Below are 17,529 nucleotides of genomic sequence, written 5' to 3' on the forward strand. Positions count from 1 at the left end.
GGAAGAACTTCTTCACAGTTCGAGTGGCCAAGGTCTGGAACGGGCTCCCAAGGGAGGTGGTGCTCTCCCCTACCCTGGGGGTCTTCAAGAGGAGGTTAGATGAATATCTAGCTGGGGTCATCTAGACCCAGCACTCTTTCCTGCTTATGCAGGGGGTCGGACTCGATGATCTATTGAGGTCCCTTCCGACCCTAACATCTATGAATCTATGAACCCTTACCTCCTGCTCCACAGCTCCTCCTGCTTCCTCTCTGGTTCCTTCCACCTTCTGGTCCTTCTGGTTCTCCACCCATCACCTCCACCTTTTCCTGGCTTTATTCCCCGGCCTCTGCTCTGTCCCACTGCCCCTCATCTTTTCTCCATTGCTTCCTGGCTCACCGCTCTGTTACCTCCAGTCTCCAAGGTGGCTCTCTCTCCCAGCCCCAGCTTCCCCTATTGCCTTCTGCCCCAGCTCATAGTTCCCCAGCCCAGCTTCCCAGCTGGTTCTTTCGCTCTCTAGTTCTTTCTCTTGCTCCCCCAGGGCAGCGTGATCCTGAGTAACCCCTAGTGTTAACGCACAGCCACGAAAGTGCATGTTTGCATGTTTGTGTATGTGCATGTGTGTGTAAACCCATAGTATTGTATGTGGAGTTTGTGTGTGTGTGTTTGTGTGTGTGTGTGTATAGTTTTGTGTCATGCCCTCCTGCCTAACAGCGCGATATTGAGATCCTAAGCATTGATCTGGATGGGATCCACCTGATGAAGAGAGGGAAGAACATCTTTGCAGACAGTCTCACTAACCTAGTGAGAAGAGCTTTAAATTAGGTTTGTCAGGGGATGGAGACCAAAGCCCTGAGGTAAGTGGGGAAGTGGGTGACCTGGAGGAAGGACAAGCAGGAATGGGCAACAGGGGAGGTGTTCTCATTCTTTCTGAGAAGTCAGGGCAATCGGCTAGTTACCTCAGGTGCTTGTACATGAATGCATGGAGCCTGGGAAACAAGCAGGAAGAACTGGAAGTCCTTGCACAGTTGCAGAATGATGACATGATTAGGATAACAGATACTTGGTAGAATAGCTTGCATGACTGGAGCACTGTCATGGCTGGGTATGAACTGTTCAGGAAGGACAGGAAGGGGAGAAGAGGAGGAGGAGTTGCACTTTATGTAAAAACTATACAATGGCTCAGAGATCCAGTATGAAACTCTGGGTTAGGGTTAGAGGGGAGAGCAACAAGGGTGATGTGTTGGTGGAGGTCTGCTACAGACCATTAGATGAAGAAGTGGTGGATGGGGCTTTCTTCAAACAGCTATCAGAAGTTTCCTGATCACAGGCCCTGGTTTTCATGGGGGAGTTCAATCACACTGATATTTGCTGGGAGGGCAAAACAGCAGTGCACAGGCAATCCAGGAAGTTTTTGGAGAGTATTAGGGACAACTTCCTGGTGCAAGTGCTGGAGCAGCCAACTAAGGGCCATGCTCTTCTTGGTCTGCTGCTCATAAGCAGGGAAGAATTGGTGGGGAAGGTAGAAGTGGATGACAACTTGGGCAGCAGTGACCACAAGATGATTGAGTCTAGCCACAGGGGAAACATTCACAGGACACTGAACACTCTGCTCTGTTGGCTCCATACCTCCTTTTAGAGTCACCTGGTCCACCAGGTGTGACCAACACCTGAGCAGAAGAAAGGAAAGAGTTTAACTTTGCGTTCACGTAAACCACCCAGCCTATCACATGCACCCACTTCACTGGGCCCCTCCAGGCCCTATCTGAGCTGCCCTTAGTTCTCTGGATGCACAGGGTCCCTCCAGGGTTTAATCATTCCTGTGCACTCCACATGCCTTTACCTCCCCTTTCCCAGGTTTCTTCCTGAGTTAACACAACAGAAACATTCTCCGCCCTCTGCACTTCCCGGGCTCTCCCTCACTCTCTGCCAACAGAGGCTTCCCTTCCTGAGCAACAGCTTTTCTTGCATGGCTTGCTCAGAGCCTTGCCTCTCAGGGTAGCTGCATCCTACCCCGCCACTCCCCCTACCTCAGCCTTGAGAAAAGGTTTATAGCCTCCTCAGTCAGCTGACCAGGCCTCCTAGATGTGGCCTAGATGCGGCCAGTCCCTGCTTTCTCTTCCTGCTAGTGTTCCTGTAGCCAGTTAGCCGGGGCAATAACTGTTTAAAAATTCTAACCTGTGCCACTTTATCTTACTGAGAAGCAGAACTATTTCTTGCAGAGGAGAGTCTTCTGTTGTTTTAAATTAGTTCCTGCTGGCCTGAAGATTGTTAGGAAACACGGCAGGTTGCTTTGTTATTAGCTGTGATGTTGAGGCTTGAATGAGGAACTAGAAATAAGGAAGCAAAGCATCAGCCTCGTGGTGATGTAAAAAATTGCTTTCACTTTCCTTTCCTTGCTCCATACTGAACTTTCCCAGCAGACGTGCTCACTTGGTGAGAATATATAATTTTATTTATATGTTATATTAACATGTATTATTAAATGTATGGCATAACTGAATGAAATGTAATATGTTAATATTTATAACACATACGTGTGTGTATATATATATCATCTCTTGAACTATTTGGGAGGCTTTCTAGTTTGTAAATGTTGTCTGGGTGTGGTATGAACATTTCCTTTTTTTTGCTGTGTTACTATGATCTAACCGGTAGCTGATTCTTATGTTTGTAAGATTATCATGCTCCCTTTTGCTATGTTTTAATTCTACATTTTAGCTTTATTGAAATAATTTCTGCTATGGAAAAGGTAAGTTATGTGCTTTGAATCAGAAAAGAGAATTAAACTAGGTACACTAGTTTAGCCAAAGAAACCCTGCATGTCCCAGATAATGATTTAGAAAGACGGTTTTATGTTAGCTATGCTGAACAAGCACGATGTGCTGGGAAATCTTGTACCAAGAATGAGCCAGTTGTGCCAGGCACCAATGATGCAGCAAAAAGAGCATGGATCATTTTCTGAACTTCTTCATTCTGCAGCATCACCATTTAGCACTGACCCTATTCTCTTTCCCCCCCATCCCATCCCCTAATCCCCTGTGCTGTTCCCTCCCTCCCCCATGAACCTTTTATACTGAACCTTTTTAGCAAAGTTTATGATGAAGAGGCTTAGAGAAAGTAGGGAAATACTGGCTGCCTACTCCCAGTTCTCAGCTTGTGCTACAATATACAGGGTGGGTAAATAAAGCACTCCCTTACCACCCCTTTAACCTGTGTGTGAGAAGTTGATGACTCTGATTGAGTTCCACTGCTGACTGACATCAATGGGGGTGCAATGGTGTAAGTAAGACAGAAGGTGGTCTGTAAACATATTTGTTTAATGATGCCTGTATATTGCAGTGCTAGTATGAATCAGTAGTGTAACAAAGGAGTGTGATTGGGGATTGGGGGTGCAAAACTAGCAGCATGTGAGCTCCTGGCCTGTCTACTGCTTCTGCTGCAGGCAGCACAGCACTGATGTTGCCATTCATGGCACTCAAGCATCCAGTTATACCTCTGGTATGGATCTTGTTCCAGTCATGGTAACTTTGGCTTCTAACTTTCAGCTGAATGCTTAACTTGTGGCAACAATCAGTGAGTAAGTTAACCAAAGCATGTGCAGGTTCCACCTGCGGGTTCAGTGCAGAGCTTTCAAAAGATTCTGACTACAATGGGATTTTCTAAGCAAAATGTTTCATAGGTTACCACATTTACCTGAATCCAATATGAGTGACTTTAATATGACCCCTCAATAATTAGATCCTAGACCTGGAAATTTTATAAATTTGTTATAGTTTTCCATGTATAGAATCTAACTATTGGAAGGTTGTCTTAATTTGCTCCCCCCTGCAACAGGAAAAACAGTGGCAGGGGCAGCTGGAGGGGGAGTCAAGCAGTCTGCCCCCCACCTCTTGCCCCTGTGCACCTGGCCCATTGCTTGTGATGGCAGCTCCAGCCCTGGCCCTAAGTTTGGAGCTGGGGCTGGAACCAGAGCTGGAGCTGTCAGCGCCACCATCACTACTTCCTGGCCAGGCAGGAGCCAGAGTCAGCATCTGCTCTGTGCCGTGGGCTGGAGTCACAACTCAGGGTGAGCAGTGGGGTGGGGGCAAGCAGGTGGCAGGGGGGAAAGGCAGCACAGAACAGAAGTAGCAGAGGTTGGGTACAGGAGTCAGGGATGGTGGCTCTGACTCTTAAGCCCAGCATGGTGCCAGAGCCACAGCCAGAGCTGCACTAGCTGCCTGCCCTCTTCCACTTGTACTTGAATCCAAAACAAGGGATTTTGCCCCATCATGTTATTTCCAAGTAAACATGTATACAGTGTGCTGCTTGCAGATTTGTTAATATGAAAACAGGCAGTTTGTAGTGCTGGAAGTTCTGCCTACTGCTGTGTAAATGATGTAAAAATTAAAGGACAACTTTATATGTCTCATTTATCTCTGTAGTTGAGAATAATAAAATGATAGGTATACAATCCCCATGACTTGAAAACCAGTATAAGTACACCTTAAAAAAAAAAAAAAAAAAAAGGGATAGCAACTTATTTTCCCTCTTCCCATATCAGTTCATACAGTGGAATTATTTTGGCAGAATTACGGCTATGAAAAATCAAGCAGAGATATAAAGGAAGTAGAAGAAAAAAGAAATAAAAAGAAAAACATAAAAACCACAAATGATGTATAATCTTTATCACTCCTATAGTACAAGCAAAATTACTAGCACCAACATATCTTACATGCATTTTTACTCATGCAAACAGTTCTGAGACTAGTTTGTGACACTATGTCTGTGAACGAGTCGTTCTATAAACATTGAGGTCCAAGAATATGTGTTGGTTTACACTAGCTGAGGACTTTGGCCTCCTGTATTTCATTTCTCATATGTAAAATAGAGAAAACAATTGCTTCTTCCACCATGCTCATCTTGTTTGTGTAGAGTGTAGACTTTGTATTTTGGAACTGTTCTCTGTTTTAACCCTGCCTGACCTCATTTGATAATTCTAGATACTAGTCTCATACATATGAATGAATAAATAATACATTTGTAATTTCTCTCTCTTTCTCTAGATTAAGAAGGATGAGTGCTGTCAAAACCAGATTAACAAAAGATGAAGAAAAGGAACTGAAATATCTTTTGGGAAGCAGTCACTTGACACTTCTCTACAAGGGAAGTGTCCATGGTTTTACTGCTGCTGAATTTCATGCCAAGTGTGATAATCAAGGACCAACTGTAACAGTAGCATATAATGGAAGTGGTTTTATTTTTGGAGGCTTTACAAGTCAGAGCTATGTTTCAGCTCAGATGTGCCTAACTGATAAGAACGCTTTTCTCTTTAGACTAAGAAGGAAAGAGGGTGTGGTCACCTCTCAAACATTTGTGTGTCAATTTGCAGCTAATGCTGTATATGTCAGTCAAAACAATGGCCCTAATTTTGGAAATTGCTTTCAAATCACTCTGGGTGGTAATAGTGCATCATCAGTAACAATAAATGCTAACCAGAACTACATAGCCACTGCTGAGGAGTTGACTGGAAATGATTTAATGCTTTTGGAATGTGAAGTTTATAGAGTTGAAGGTAAATTCACATCTAAAGAGAAAATGATTTCATAATTTTCAACAACAAAATTGTTTCATATTCTTAATATTATATTACTTTCCCCTAGATTATAATGATTTCCTAGAATCTCCGTGGAGGAAGGTGACTTGGACAGCTGGGTAAGTTAATTATTGTAGCAAATAAATGTGATGATCTGTGGCTAGTGAACGCTGAGGGTTATCTGGGAATTTGATAGATAATGATAAAGTTTGATATAGATATTAGATACTGAAATGCTGTTTGTCTATTTTAGGTACTTATATGAATTCCATCAACATAGAATCCAAGTGCCTCCTGGTCTTATTGCATTTATTCTTGTACTATTTCAGCAATAGATGGAAGTATATTATTACCATTTTAAAAGATGGCAAATGAGGCAAAAAGGCTGCTGACAGACATGAACCCCCCCACCCAAACTCCAGTGCTTTACCAGAAGAGGAAGCACATCAGTTTAATCAAGCTCCCCAGTGTCATTATAGATCAGGTGCTTTAGCAGGGCTTTTTGGCACTTTTAACTAAAGCAGATTCAATCGGCCATTAGATCAAAACACCAAAAAGCCCTGTTGAAGCATGTGATCTGTAAAGCCCTCCCACTCTTCCATAATGCTGAGTTGAGGAAGAGCATGACCAGGCCCCAGCAGGATGCTCTGACTAGGGAGGGGTTTCCCCTCCCTCTATCCGGAGCAGCCCAGCAGGAAGTTGATAACACAGTATTTATCACCCCTAACTCAGTGTTGTCCTCCCATTAAGAAAACAACAGCCTCTCTCCATTAGTTCAAGCTCTTCTTAAACAGCTTTTTCAAGGAAGGAATGGAGGGACATTACCAGCTACTTGTTGATTAGCTCCAGAAAGCCCTAATTTGACACAGTCCTGTCTGCCTTTATCCCATCTCCCACACCACAGACCGTAGCCAGCATGTGGTATGCTAGCTAATGCTGGGAGGTGTTTGGGTAAGGCAGAGCAGAGGGGGAAGTTCCAGCTTGAGGAAGGAGTGGCGGGGGGGAGAGGGTGGAGAACAGGAGGAAGCCAGGCAGACCCTATTGTATGCGTAGTCTGTGGTGGAGCTGCAGCCAGGGAGCAGAGAGGAAGGGCCAGCCCAGAGCAGAGGGCCCTGCCCAGCCCAGAGAGTATGCCAGGATGCTGGGGGACTCTGATTTAACTTAAACCAGGAAGGAGACTGGGACAGACATTGCATAAACTGGTTTGACCCAAATCAGTTAAGTCTGATAAACCTGGTTGAATGTAGTATCTCAAACCAATTTCAGCAATTTTCAAACTGTTTTATAACCAGTTTCAGCAATTTTCAAACTGGTTTATGTGCACTGAACTTCTGTTACAGGTTTAAAACAGTTTTTGAACACTTAAACCGGTTTATGTGTAATGTCTGTCCTTAGCCTTAAACTACTGTTCTGTTTTGGGTTCAGTATTAATCTGTGGGTGAAAGACAGCTGGGCTGCAACGCTCAATTTATGCAAGGGGATAACAGACAAAATCTGCACCAGAAATGTGCCAGAGAGGCCAAGTGTTTCAGCCTCCTGAGATCCAGAAAGTCTTAAAGGACATTAACTCAGTGGACTGGGAATTAACACTGTTCTGACAGAGGGAAAACTGCCAGGTCTGTGATACTATTGTCCTGGGTTCCCTGGAGATTCCAGGCTGGCATGAGGTTCTGAGAAACAGTGAATAAGTTGTTATCTTTAAGTTAAGGTTTATTGACAGCAGTCGTAACCTATTAGAGTTTCATGACTCTTTGGAAGAAAACATTTGAGGAACTTTGAGAAAAGGTAAGTTTACTTTATGGGAATTTGTTGTTATATGTTGTGTATGCTTAAAGATCATCTTGAGGAGAAAATCCTTATCACTTTTACACAATTGATGAAAGTTTCAACCATAGTAAATTTTCTGAAAAGCTAGCCTTATTGCTAGCCAAACTGTGTACTCTTTGGAAGAGATTCAAGGTGGCTGATCTACAGGATTATAGGCCAGTTAAACAGCTAGTTAAGATAGTTAATTGACTGAACAGTTCCCAAATCAGCCTAAGAATAGTGATAGCAAAAAATAGTCCATTTGCCCCATCTGGAGAACGCCCTGCACCCCAACATCCTTCATCATAGTGGCAGTATGCTGCTTTTCAAATCTATGCTGTACGTCCTTTTCTGCAAAGGATGTCCTTAATGTTCAGAGTGTAAAAAAAAATAAAAGGTATTTCTACAAAGCTTGACATCTCTTACATAAGAGATCAAAACATAAAATCGCTGTATTTAATGTTATTTCTCTGGGGGTAGTTAATTACTGTTTACCTCGAATTAGTCAAACTCCTTTACTACATTGATATTTGCGCTTCTGAACAATGGTTACATTCCAGTGACCACATTCTAGACACTGGTTCATCTGTTTCTCTTCTGCTTGAATCTGTGTATTTCCTATGTTTCACAGTATACAGGTTTAAGATATAAGCTGCATTTGGTGATTTATAGAACTTGAGCTCTGTTACCTGAATGCGTGACAGAGCTATAGATATTGTGTGTCTATATGTTCTGTAAATGGAGTCACCTACTCTCTTTAAAAAGGGTTTTTAACACATTCCTCAGATTGCTTAGATGATTTTACCATGGCTCAGTACCTGTGGCAGAGCCAGTGCATTTTTCTGGTTTTAACTTAATTCAGGGGTTTAATTTACCTCTGGTAAAGCAGAACAACTGTTTTAGGTCTTTTAGTTGCCTCATTTAGGATGCCTGTACCAGATTTTTTACAGCCAACTTTCTTTAACTTCAGAAGGCACTTTCTGAAAACCAGGCCATAGATATTTCTAACTCAGAATGCAGAATTGGAGGACACCAGAGTTGAAAGTGGGGTGTGGGAAGAGATGGGAAATATTTGCATGTTCCTGATCTTCCCTTGTTAATATGCATCATAAAATAGGGGCTGAGATACCACCTGTGCCTGATTTTGGTATATTTTTATCTTCACAGGGAGAGAAATAAAATCATGGAGGAAATCAGATCTTATAAGCCATATCTAAATCCAGTCTCTCAGGTTCGAATTCTATTTGTTGGTCCAATTGGAGTTGGGAAGTCCAGTTTTTTCAACTCCGTGAATTCAGTTTTCCGAGGCTATGTGACAGGCCAAGCAATAACAGGGTCTGATAATACAAGTGTGACAACACAGGTATGGATTTGCTTTTAACTGTTTAACTTCTAAGCTACGGGCACATTCACTTAAACAAAATCAATATATCATTTCAACACAAGAGAAAAAAATACAGAAGTTTCTTTAAGGATCATATTTTAATAACTTTTTCCATGCTTACCCTCACTGAAGTTCATGCTCCAGCAAAATGTGTTGTGGGAAAAGTCATTACGCATTTTGGGGAAGGGATGTGGAATCTGGCTGTCACTGTGCACTTTTCAGTAACATGTTACATTATGTTTCTGCTCCACTAGTATCGGATGTATCCAGTTAAAGATGGAAGAGATGGCAAGACTCTCCCTGTTATCTTCTGTGACACAATGGGACTGGAAGAAAAATTAGGATTTGGTTTAGAAATTGATGAAATAACTAACTTAATAAAGGGCCATATTCCTGATAGGTACCAGGTAGGATTTCTTCAAATGCTATGCATTTTGTATTGAACTCTGTAAAGTCCTTAAATGGTTCTTTGTCCAAATTTTTATCTTGCATGTAATTACTAGAGGAAAATAAGTACTGTGCTCAGTAGATTATGCTAGAGATTCTGGCAGATTTGGAACTGACTATAGGCACTGATTAAGGGCAGTCAGAAGTGAGGTGTCTTTAAAAATCAATGAACTATACGAAAGCATTAAGTCTGATTCTCCGCTGTCCTGCACTGTCTGTAATCACTTATGCTGTTATGTATAGTCATACAAACTGGTTTAAATAACAATTTATTCTTCTTGTCTGGTATAGTTTGGGAATCATTTTGTACTTGTGTAAGCCAATGAATAATTAGGCCCAAGTTATTACAGCTGGTTTAAACTATTTTGAACCATATTTGCTACTAGAAATGTAAATGACATACTGACTTTGTAGGTTTAAAAAAAATATTTAACAGCATTTTTCGAAGTACGGGTGACAAATAATAAAGTGTAACTAAGTTTATTAATAATTGTAATAGTTCCTCTTTAAATATTTTCATATGTATTCAGATATAACTTATACATTTTTAAATGGGCTATTTTGGATTTACACCAGCTTATAATAACTAAAATCAGAATTTGGCTGTCTGAAAGAATGACTAAGGGACTGGAACACCTGATGTCTTTTGGTTTTAATCTTCATTCTAGTAGTCCCACTGTGAGTTCAGTCACCTCCCTACAGACCAGCATTTCTCTCCTATTAAATGAAGCAAATACTACTTATTATTTGTTTAGAGATATGGCTCATATAACTCTTAGAATGCAGAGTTTTCTGGAACTGCTAAAACTTATTGTCAGATATTTTCTTTGCAGTTTAATTCAGCCGTCTCCATTTGCCCAGATTCTCTAGGCTACATAAAAAGTCCTGCTCTGAAGGATCAAATTCACTGTGTTGTATTTGTTATTGATGGGTGCAAAATAGAGATCCTCTCGGAGGCACTGGAACAGAAGCTGAAACAACTTCGAAGGAAAGTGAATCAACTTGGTATGTTTTATGTTCCTTAACAGTGCAGAATTGAAGGAAGTGAGCATGCTTAGAAATGAATCGAGGTTTCAAGCCTGAACACTTAAAGCATTGCTAGGAGCCATGCTTATACTCAGGGAATAGACTGTTACATATTGTTCTTGAGGGTGAACCCTTTGACCAGGTTCATCTCTGTAAATGGCATTTGTTTTATGGAAGGATATTCATTTTTCTTATTGGAGAAATATTTGCTACAGTGCTGTAGTAGTGGCACTGGGGAAAAAGAAATTCCAGGGGCCCCTGAGTACACTCTCTCTCCTGTTTGGATTTACAGCATATGCTTCTTCTCCTTAATATAGCAAAGCCATTTTGATTGGCATAGATCCCCAGTAGACATAGACATGTACTAATAAGGCTCCTAGGAATACATCTCTCCAGGAGTTACCCACTTTTGATTTTATTAATTGTTTTAGAAAATGCTAGGCATTAAAACTTATTTGTTTAGCAGCTACAGTGCAGGAAGAAAACAGAAAAAGCAAATAAAAACAGAAGCATGGGAGTTCCATACTAGCAAGCACTGCTCCACACCATTATCTCTTGTGGGTAGGGCTGGATACAGTAGCAGGAGTGTGATTTGCTCCCTATGTGGTACAAGTCAATTTGAGAGAATAAAATGGACAGAGCCATGAAAAGCTAATTGCTAAGTGTACCATGTTTTCTGTAGCCCTTGTTTTGAATAATCAGATGTCCACCCTGGCCCAGTTACTAAATTAGCCATTAAGTGTGATGTCTACGGTGTTAACTAAATAATCAATTTGATTACAAAATATTTTCCCACCCACATGCATAGGTTGTTTCATAACTGTTTAATTCATATTTGCTTATAATTAATCTTATTTTCTAATACTGTTGAGCAAAACAAAATTCTTTTGCCTTTTCTAGGCAGAAGTCATTGCAATGATTAAAAAAAATTGATTTTTTTATCTATCAATAAAAATTGATTAAAAAACTAGGTGTAAAAACTTACTCATTTTTTGATGCAGGAGTGCCACAGATGGTTTGTATGACTAAAGTGGATGAACTTTGTCCTGCTCTTGAAGACCACCTTGCATATGTGTATCAAAGTAAAGCTGTTGTGGAACAGGTAAGAAAACAGCATTGTTGGTTATAGTGCTATACAGTCACCAAATTATCTTGAAGACTGAGATATTGTGATATTGTATGGTTATTCTGTGATGCTTGTGCCCCTTCTTACTCTACACACATTTTCATTTGAAGAAGTCTTGTATGCACAAGCTGAAAGTATACCTATGTATATCCTTTAGTACCTGTGGTTCTGTTTTAAGACCTTGCTTAAATTGTAATGTTCATCTCCAAGAATAAGACTAGGTAATGAAATAAAATGAAAATATAATAAATCTCATTAAAATTAAGGATTAGATTCTTTTGCCCTATTGTTTGGTACAGAGGAGTCAGATTCTGGCCCCTATTGGCCAGCTGAGGATTTCCTTGGTAAGAAATGGCTCTTGGCTGATGTAAATACGGCAGCAGGGCAGGGGGGAGGGCAGGACAGGGAGTTAATTCTTGCACTATCTAGTCCTTTTCCTTCCTGGCATTGGAAGCATGTCAGGGGAAGAAGGAGGGGCGAGGAGAGAGCAGTTGCTCTAGTATAAGCAGCTCAGGTGTGGGACTGCCTTGAAGAGTCTTTCCTCTGTGTTAATAACTTAGGGTGGTTTGATTGGTGCTAGTGTGTTTGCCTAGTCCCTAGTGTGTTTGAGGTATTTTTTTCCTTTTTTCCAGTGGTGTGTTTGCTTTTTTCCCGCTCTTTCTCTCTTTCTTTCTTCTTTCTCTCTCTGTCTCTTTTTAGATGTCTATACATGTGCAGAAAAGGTGCTCTGTCATGCTGCATAATTACCGCGATCCAGCAGACTGCAGCTTCAGCTGTATTTGTGTCCCCACACTACAAAATGTCAGCAAGGGCACTTCAACTAAGGAAGAGGAGGTGAATGAGGCATTTTTCAAGCACATGACAAATATATCCAAAACCAGTGAGATGGTACTGATGGGAGACTTCAATTTTCTAGACATCTGCTGGAAGAACAGTGCAGCCAAATGTAAAATGTCAAGCCAGTTCCTAACTTGTGTGGAGGACAACTATCTGTTCCAGAAGGTTGAAGATGTAACTAGAGGATCATCTATTTTTTGGATCTTGTCCTGACCAACAGGGAAGAACTGGTAGAGGATGGCAAGGTGATGGGTAACTTGTGAGGAAGTGAGCATGATATGATAGTATTCCAAATCCTGAGACAGGTAAACCATGAGGTCAGCAAAAATAGGATGCTAGATTTAAAAAAAAAAAGTGGATTTCATCTGAGGAATTAATAGGATTTCAGTTCAGGAATTAATAGGCATGGTGTCATGAGAGGATAGACTGAAGGATAAAGACATCCTAGAGGGCTGGAAGTTTCTAAAGGGCACAACATTGGAAGCTCAACAAGGAGTTGTCCTTACACAATGGAAGCAAAAGAAGAAAGGCAAGAGACCAATATGGCTGCACAAGGAACTTCTAAAAAGCCTCAAATGCAAAAGGAAAGCAAATGGGAAATGAAAGAATGGTCAGGTCACCATGGAAGTGTACCAGAAAATAGCAAGAACATGCAGGGACAAAATCAGGCAAAGATAAAGAATGAGCTGCACCTGGCAAAGGAGGTTAAGGACAACAAGAAGAGATTGCATAAATATGTTGGCCAGAAAAAAAGGACCAAGAAAACTGTGGGTCCTCTGTTAAGATAGGGGGAACTCCTAATTGAAGAACCAAAGAATATGAAGCTACTTAACTGTTCATACTGTTCATATTTTATCCTGTCAGCATATTCCTTTGTTCCAACAGACCCACCACAAGCACACCTCTTAATTTGGTCTTTTACTGGTGTCTTAAGTTGGGCATGCCATGACCTCTTACTTTGGTCAGTCCACCAACACTGGAAATCCAAGGACTCTGCAGTTGGGCAGTGTCCCATTTGGTCCCCCATTATCACCTTTAATTGACATATCCAATCATTTCATCTCTCTGATGTTCTCAGTTAATGCCACGTTCAGTTAATCTGAGCTGGTAACAAGGCTAACGCTATACTGATAATGTTAAAACATGAGCTACCTTTCTCACATTGATAAGAATGGAAAGAAACTGTGAGGGAAAACTCACAGCTATAGCTGACCATTCAAATACCAAAAAACAGAAACAGAAGAAACAAAAGAAGGTTCAAACAAAACTGTAATTCACCACGCAAGCACGTGCAACTAAAGCAAAATGTGACAAGCTACGCTAACAGTCCCACTGCCTGATGCTGTTCAACATTTTATCGATGATTTGGATGCTGGCATAGAAAGCTTCTTGAGCAAGTTTGCAGATGACACAAAACTGGGAAAGATTGTGAACATGCTGGAGAATGTGAGTGCAATTCAGAAAGATCTTGATGGATTGGAAAGTTGGGCTAGAGATAACAGGATTGATAGATTGTTTGGGGCTGGAAGGGACCTTGTAGATCATTGGGTCCAGTGCCCCTGCACCAGGCAGGAAAAGACAGCCAGGGTCAAGTGACCCCAGCGAGGTGACTGTCCAGTCTCCTTTTGAAGATTTCCAGGGTAGGTGACTGCACCACCACTGGAGGGAGTTTATTCCACAGTCTGGACACCCAGACTGTGACGGAGTTTTTTTCTGGAATTGAGCCTGAAGCAGCCTTCCTAGAGTTTGTAGCCATTGCTCCTGGTCTTCCCCAGGGGTGCCCTGGTGAACAGCTGTTCACCGAGTTCTTGATGTACTCCCCTGATGTACCAGTAAGCTGCTACCAAGTCCCCTCTCAGCCTTCTCTTCTGTAGCCTGAAGAGACCCAAGTTCCTCAGCCTCTCCTCATATGGCTTGTCTTGCAAGTTCCTGATCATATATGTGGCTCTTCTTTGGACTGTCTCAAGTTTTTTCCATATCTTTGTTGAAGTGCGGTGCTCAGAACTGGATGCAGTACTCCAGCTGTTGTCTCACCAGGGCGGAGTACAGTGGGAGTATCACTTTCTTAGTTTTGCATGAGATGGAACAGTTAATGCATGCTAGTGTGCTGTTTGTTCTGGTGGGCACTGCCGGCTCATGTTCATGTGGTGGTTGATCACTACCCCTAGGCTCCTTTTGGCTGTGGTGCAAGTCGGATTGTAGCCACCAAGCCTGTAGGTATGTTGGGGATTGTTTGCCCCCAGATGGAGAACCTTATCCTTCTGAGTGTTGAACTTCATCTGGTTCTGGTCTACCCAGCTCTTCAGCCTGTATCTGCAACCTATCTTCTGGCATGACCATGCTCCCCCATAACTTGGTGTTGTCTGCAAACATGGCCAGTGAGCTTTTCACCCTCACATCCAAATCATTGATAAAGATGTTGAAAAGCACCGGTCCAAGCACTTACTCCTGAGGGACACCACTGGCTACTTCTCACCAGGACAACACAGATTCATTCATGAGAACTCTCTGGGTCCTACTTTCTGGCAGCCAGTTTTCCATTCACTGAACTGTTGAGCAGTTAAGCCCACAATCTTTCAATTCTTCCACAAGGATATCATGGTATACTAGATCACAAGTATTTTGGAAGTCTAGGTATATAGTGTCGACCTTCTCTCCCATGTCCAGGTGGTGAGAGACCTGTTCATAGAAGGAGATGAGATTGGTAAGAGAAGACCTACCCGCAACAAAGCCATGCTGGCTGTTGTTCAGAATCTTACCCTCAACGAGAGTATTGCATATAGAGTTTTTAATGAGTTTTTCCAGGTTTTTCTCTGGGATGGAAGTTACACTGATTGGCTTATAGTTGCTCGGGTCCTCCCTCTTCCCTTTCTTAAACATGGGCACAATGTTGGCCCTCTTCCAGTCTTCAGGGATCTCCCCTGTGTGCCATGATTTCTGAAAGAGTTTTGCCAGGAGTTCTGCAATAACCTCAGCCAACTTCATTGGCACTCTTGGGTGAAGTCCATTTGGTCCTTCTGATTTAAAAATGTCCGGCTTTTCGAGTTGGTTGTGCACCAGCTCAGCATCCACAGTGGGAAGGCCATCATTCCTACCATGCCCCCTGTGATCCTTATCTTAGTTGTCTTTCCCCTTGGTTTGGTGAAGTGCTGGTGCAAAGTGGGCATTCAGGAGTTCAGTTTTTTCCTGAGTGTCCATTACCAGCTGTCCTAAGGTGTTAAACAGGGGTCCATGCTTCCATTTGTTTTCCTTCTGCTCCCTACGTACCTGAAGAAGGATTTCTTACTGTCCTTGACTCCTTTGGCTAACTTAAACTCAGTCACCGCCTTAGCTTTCCTAATCATTTCCCTACAAGTGCGGGCCACTGTTGTATAGTCCTCCTTGAGCACTGTTCCTAGTTTCCATTGTGTGTATGCTTCTCTTTTTTTTCTTTTTCAAGAGGACTGCAATGTCCCTATTGGGCCAGGAGAACTTGCCAGCCCTTCTGCTACCTTTCCTCTTCATGGATAAAATTCAATTCAGACAAATGCAAGGTGCTACAGCTTGGAAGGAATAATCAAAAACACAAATACAAAGTGGGTGACACCTGCCTGGAAAGCAGCACTTGGAAATCTTGGTAGATCCCAAAAGGATGTGGGAGTCGTAGGTCACAGATTTGAGTATAAGTTTTCAGTGTGGTGCAGCAGCACAAAAGATGAAAGTGGTTTAGGGATAAATCAATAGAAGCATTAGGTGCAAGACACGGAAGGTGATAGTACTTCCCTACTTGGTGCTAGTTAGGCTTCATTGGGAGTACTTTGTGCAGTTCTGGGCTCCACATTTTAATAAGGGCATGGAGAAGTTAGAGAAGGTCCAGAAGCAGACAACAAAGATGATGAAGGGCTTGGAAAGCAAGTCATAGGAGGAGAAACTGAAGGCACTAAGTCTGTTCAGCTTGCAGGAAAGGTGCTTAAGAGGGTACATGATACCTGCATGGGGTTGTGCTTGGGTAGGTGGTGGCAGTTATCTTCCTTAGAGAAAAACCAAACTGGACAAGCTTAGAAGCATTTTAGGATAACCCATTTTGTACCTTTTTTACAGATGCGGATAACTTCAGAGAGACTTGGAATCCCTCTTTCTCAGATTGTACCTGTTAAGAATTACTGCTCAGAGTTGGAGCTGACGTGCAATGTTGATATCCTGATACTTTCTGCATTAAGGCAGATGATACGTTTAGCAGACAGCTATCTTGACAACTTCACTTTTGAGGAGCCAAAGAAGACGAGCCAGCGTGATTAGCATAATATTGGTATTTTTTGCTATTATCAGACTAGCCTTTTAAAAAACTTGACATCAGAAGTTAAACTTATTGCTGCCTGAAGCCAATGCAACTTCATTGGCTTCAGTAGACTTGCAGCTCCTTATGCTAGTGGTGAATTTGATCCAAGAGATTTCTATTTGGCTATAACCTGCATGCATTAAAAGCATGTATTCTCTAGCTTTCAAGGTAGAATCCATTTATTAAACATGTTGTAGCCTACCTTTCCCGATTTTCCACTTTAAGAATAATCTGTATAAACCTTTAGGGAAATTACCTAAAGGTATTACTTTCCTAATGATTTAACCTGTGTTATTACCTGCTAATGATAGTTGCTTGTACTCTATATACTGTTTAGTTTTTCTCTTAAGCTAGTTCATAACACAATACAGTCTATCTAGTCTAACATTATTATAGCTTAAAAACACATTTATTAGGTGAATAATTATTACCTTTCAGATATAGACACATTACAGCATCCATTGTAAAGATGGAAGCATTATGTTATAATCACAGTTAAATTGATAATTTGCAATAGGTAGGAAACATGCGATTGACATTGAGAAGGAAGTTTGAATTAATTTGGGGGTTTTGTTATATCACCTGTTCTTTTACAAAAGATTTCCAAAAAAATTCTAAACCATGTACTGTAAAACTTTGTAGTCCATTAACTAGAAAAATAAATTACTATGAGCACATTTTCAAAGTAACTTTTTCTTTATCCAAATATGGGGATGGTCAAGACAGAGGGATCTGATTGGTTTTTGCCTTCACTGATTCGAGACAGATTTGCAGGTTTGAGACAGGTTGGTTTTATTGGCATTAGGAGATACCCTACATCAGGGGTACTCAACCTCTGGCCCATGGGCCAAATGCAGTCTGTGAAGAAGAGGTATCCAGCCCATGGGTCTCCCCATGGGTTGGGATATTTGGTGGTATGGGAGCTATGACAAATAATACGGCTATCCTCTCTTGGTGCCAGATTCTCAAGCCCAGCCTTGCAGTTGGGCCACAGCTCCTTCACCCGGCCTCCCCCCTCGCTCCCCAGCATG

General features: G+C 41.8%; 1 protein-coding gene across 3 annotated transcripts; it reads left to right on the forward strand.

The window, feature by feature from the left end:
- The first annotated feature begins 1,948 nt into the window (after positions 1-1,948).
- LOC102565843 (interferon-induced protein 44-like) lies at positions 1,949-17,175 on the forward strand. 3 transcript variants are annotated; one of them, XM_059727985.1, is made up of 9 exons: positions 1,949-2,415; positions 5,025-5,533; positions 5,622-5,673; positions 8,528-8,723; positions 8,999-9,151; positions 10,010-10,196; positions 11,219-11,319; positions 12,043-12,425; positions 16,261-16,345. In XM_059727985.1, the coding sequence occupies exons 2-8, from the start codon at positions 5,035-5,037 to the stop codon at positions 12,391-12,393; spliced, it is 1,539 nt and encodes a 512-aa protein (XP_059583968.1). In that variant the 5' UTR covers positions 1,949-2,415; positions 5,025-5,034; the 3' UTR covers positions 12,394-12,425; positions 16,261-16,345. The 3 variants fall into 3 exon arrangements, with proteins under 3 accessions (XP_059583968.1, XP_019344734.1, XP_059583969.1); XM_019489189.2 differs by having other exon boundaries at positions 1,956-2,415; positions 10,025-10,196; XM_059727986.1 differs by lacking the exon at positions 12,043-12,425 and having other exon boundaries at positions 1,981-2,415; positions 16,261-17,175.
- The last annotated feature ends 354 nt before the right edge of the window (positions 17,176-17,529 follow it).

Source organism: Alligator mississippiensis, chromosome 5, assembly GCF_030867095.1.
Source record: "Alligator mississippiensis isolate rAllMis1 chromosome 5, rAllMis1, whole genome shotgun sequence".
Classification (NCBI taxonomy): Eukaryota; Metazoa; Chordata; order Crocodylia; family Alligatoridae; genus Alligator; species Alligator mississippiensis.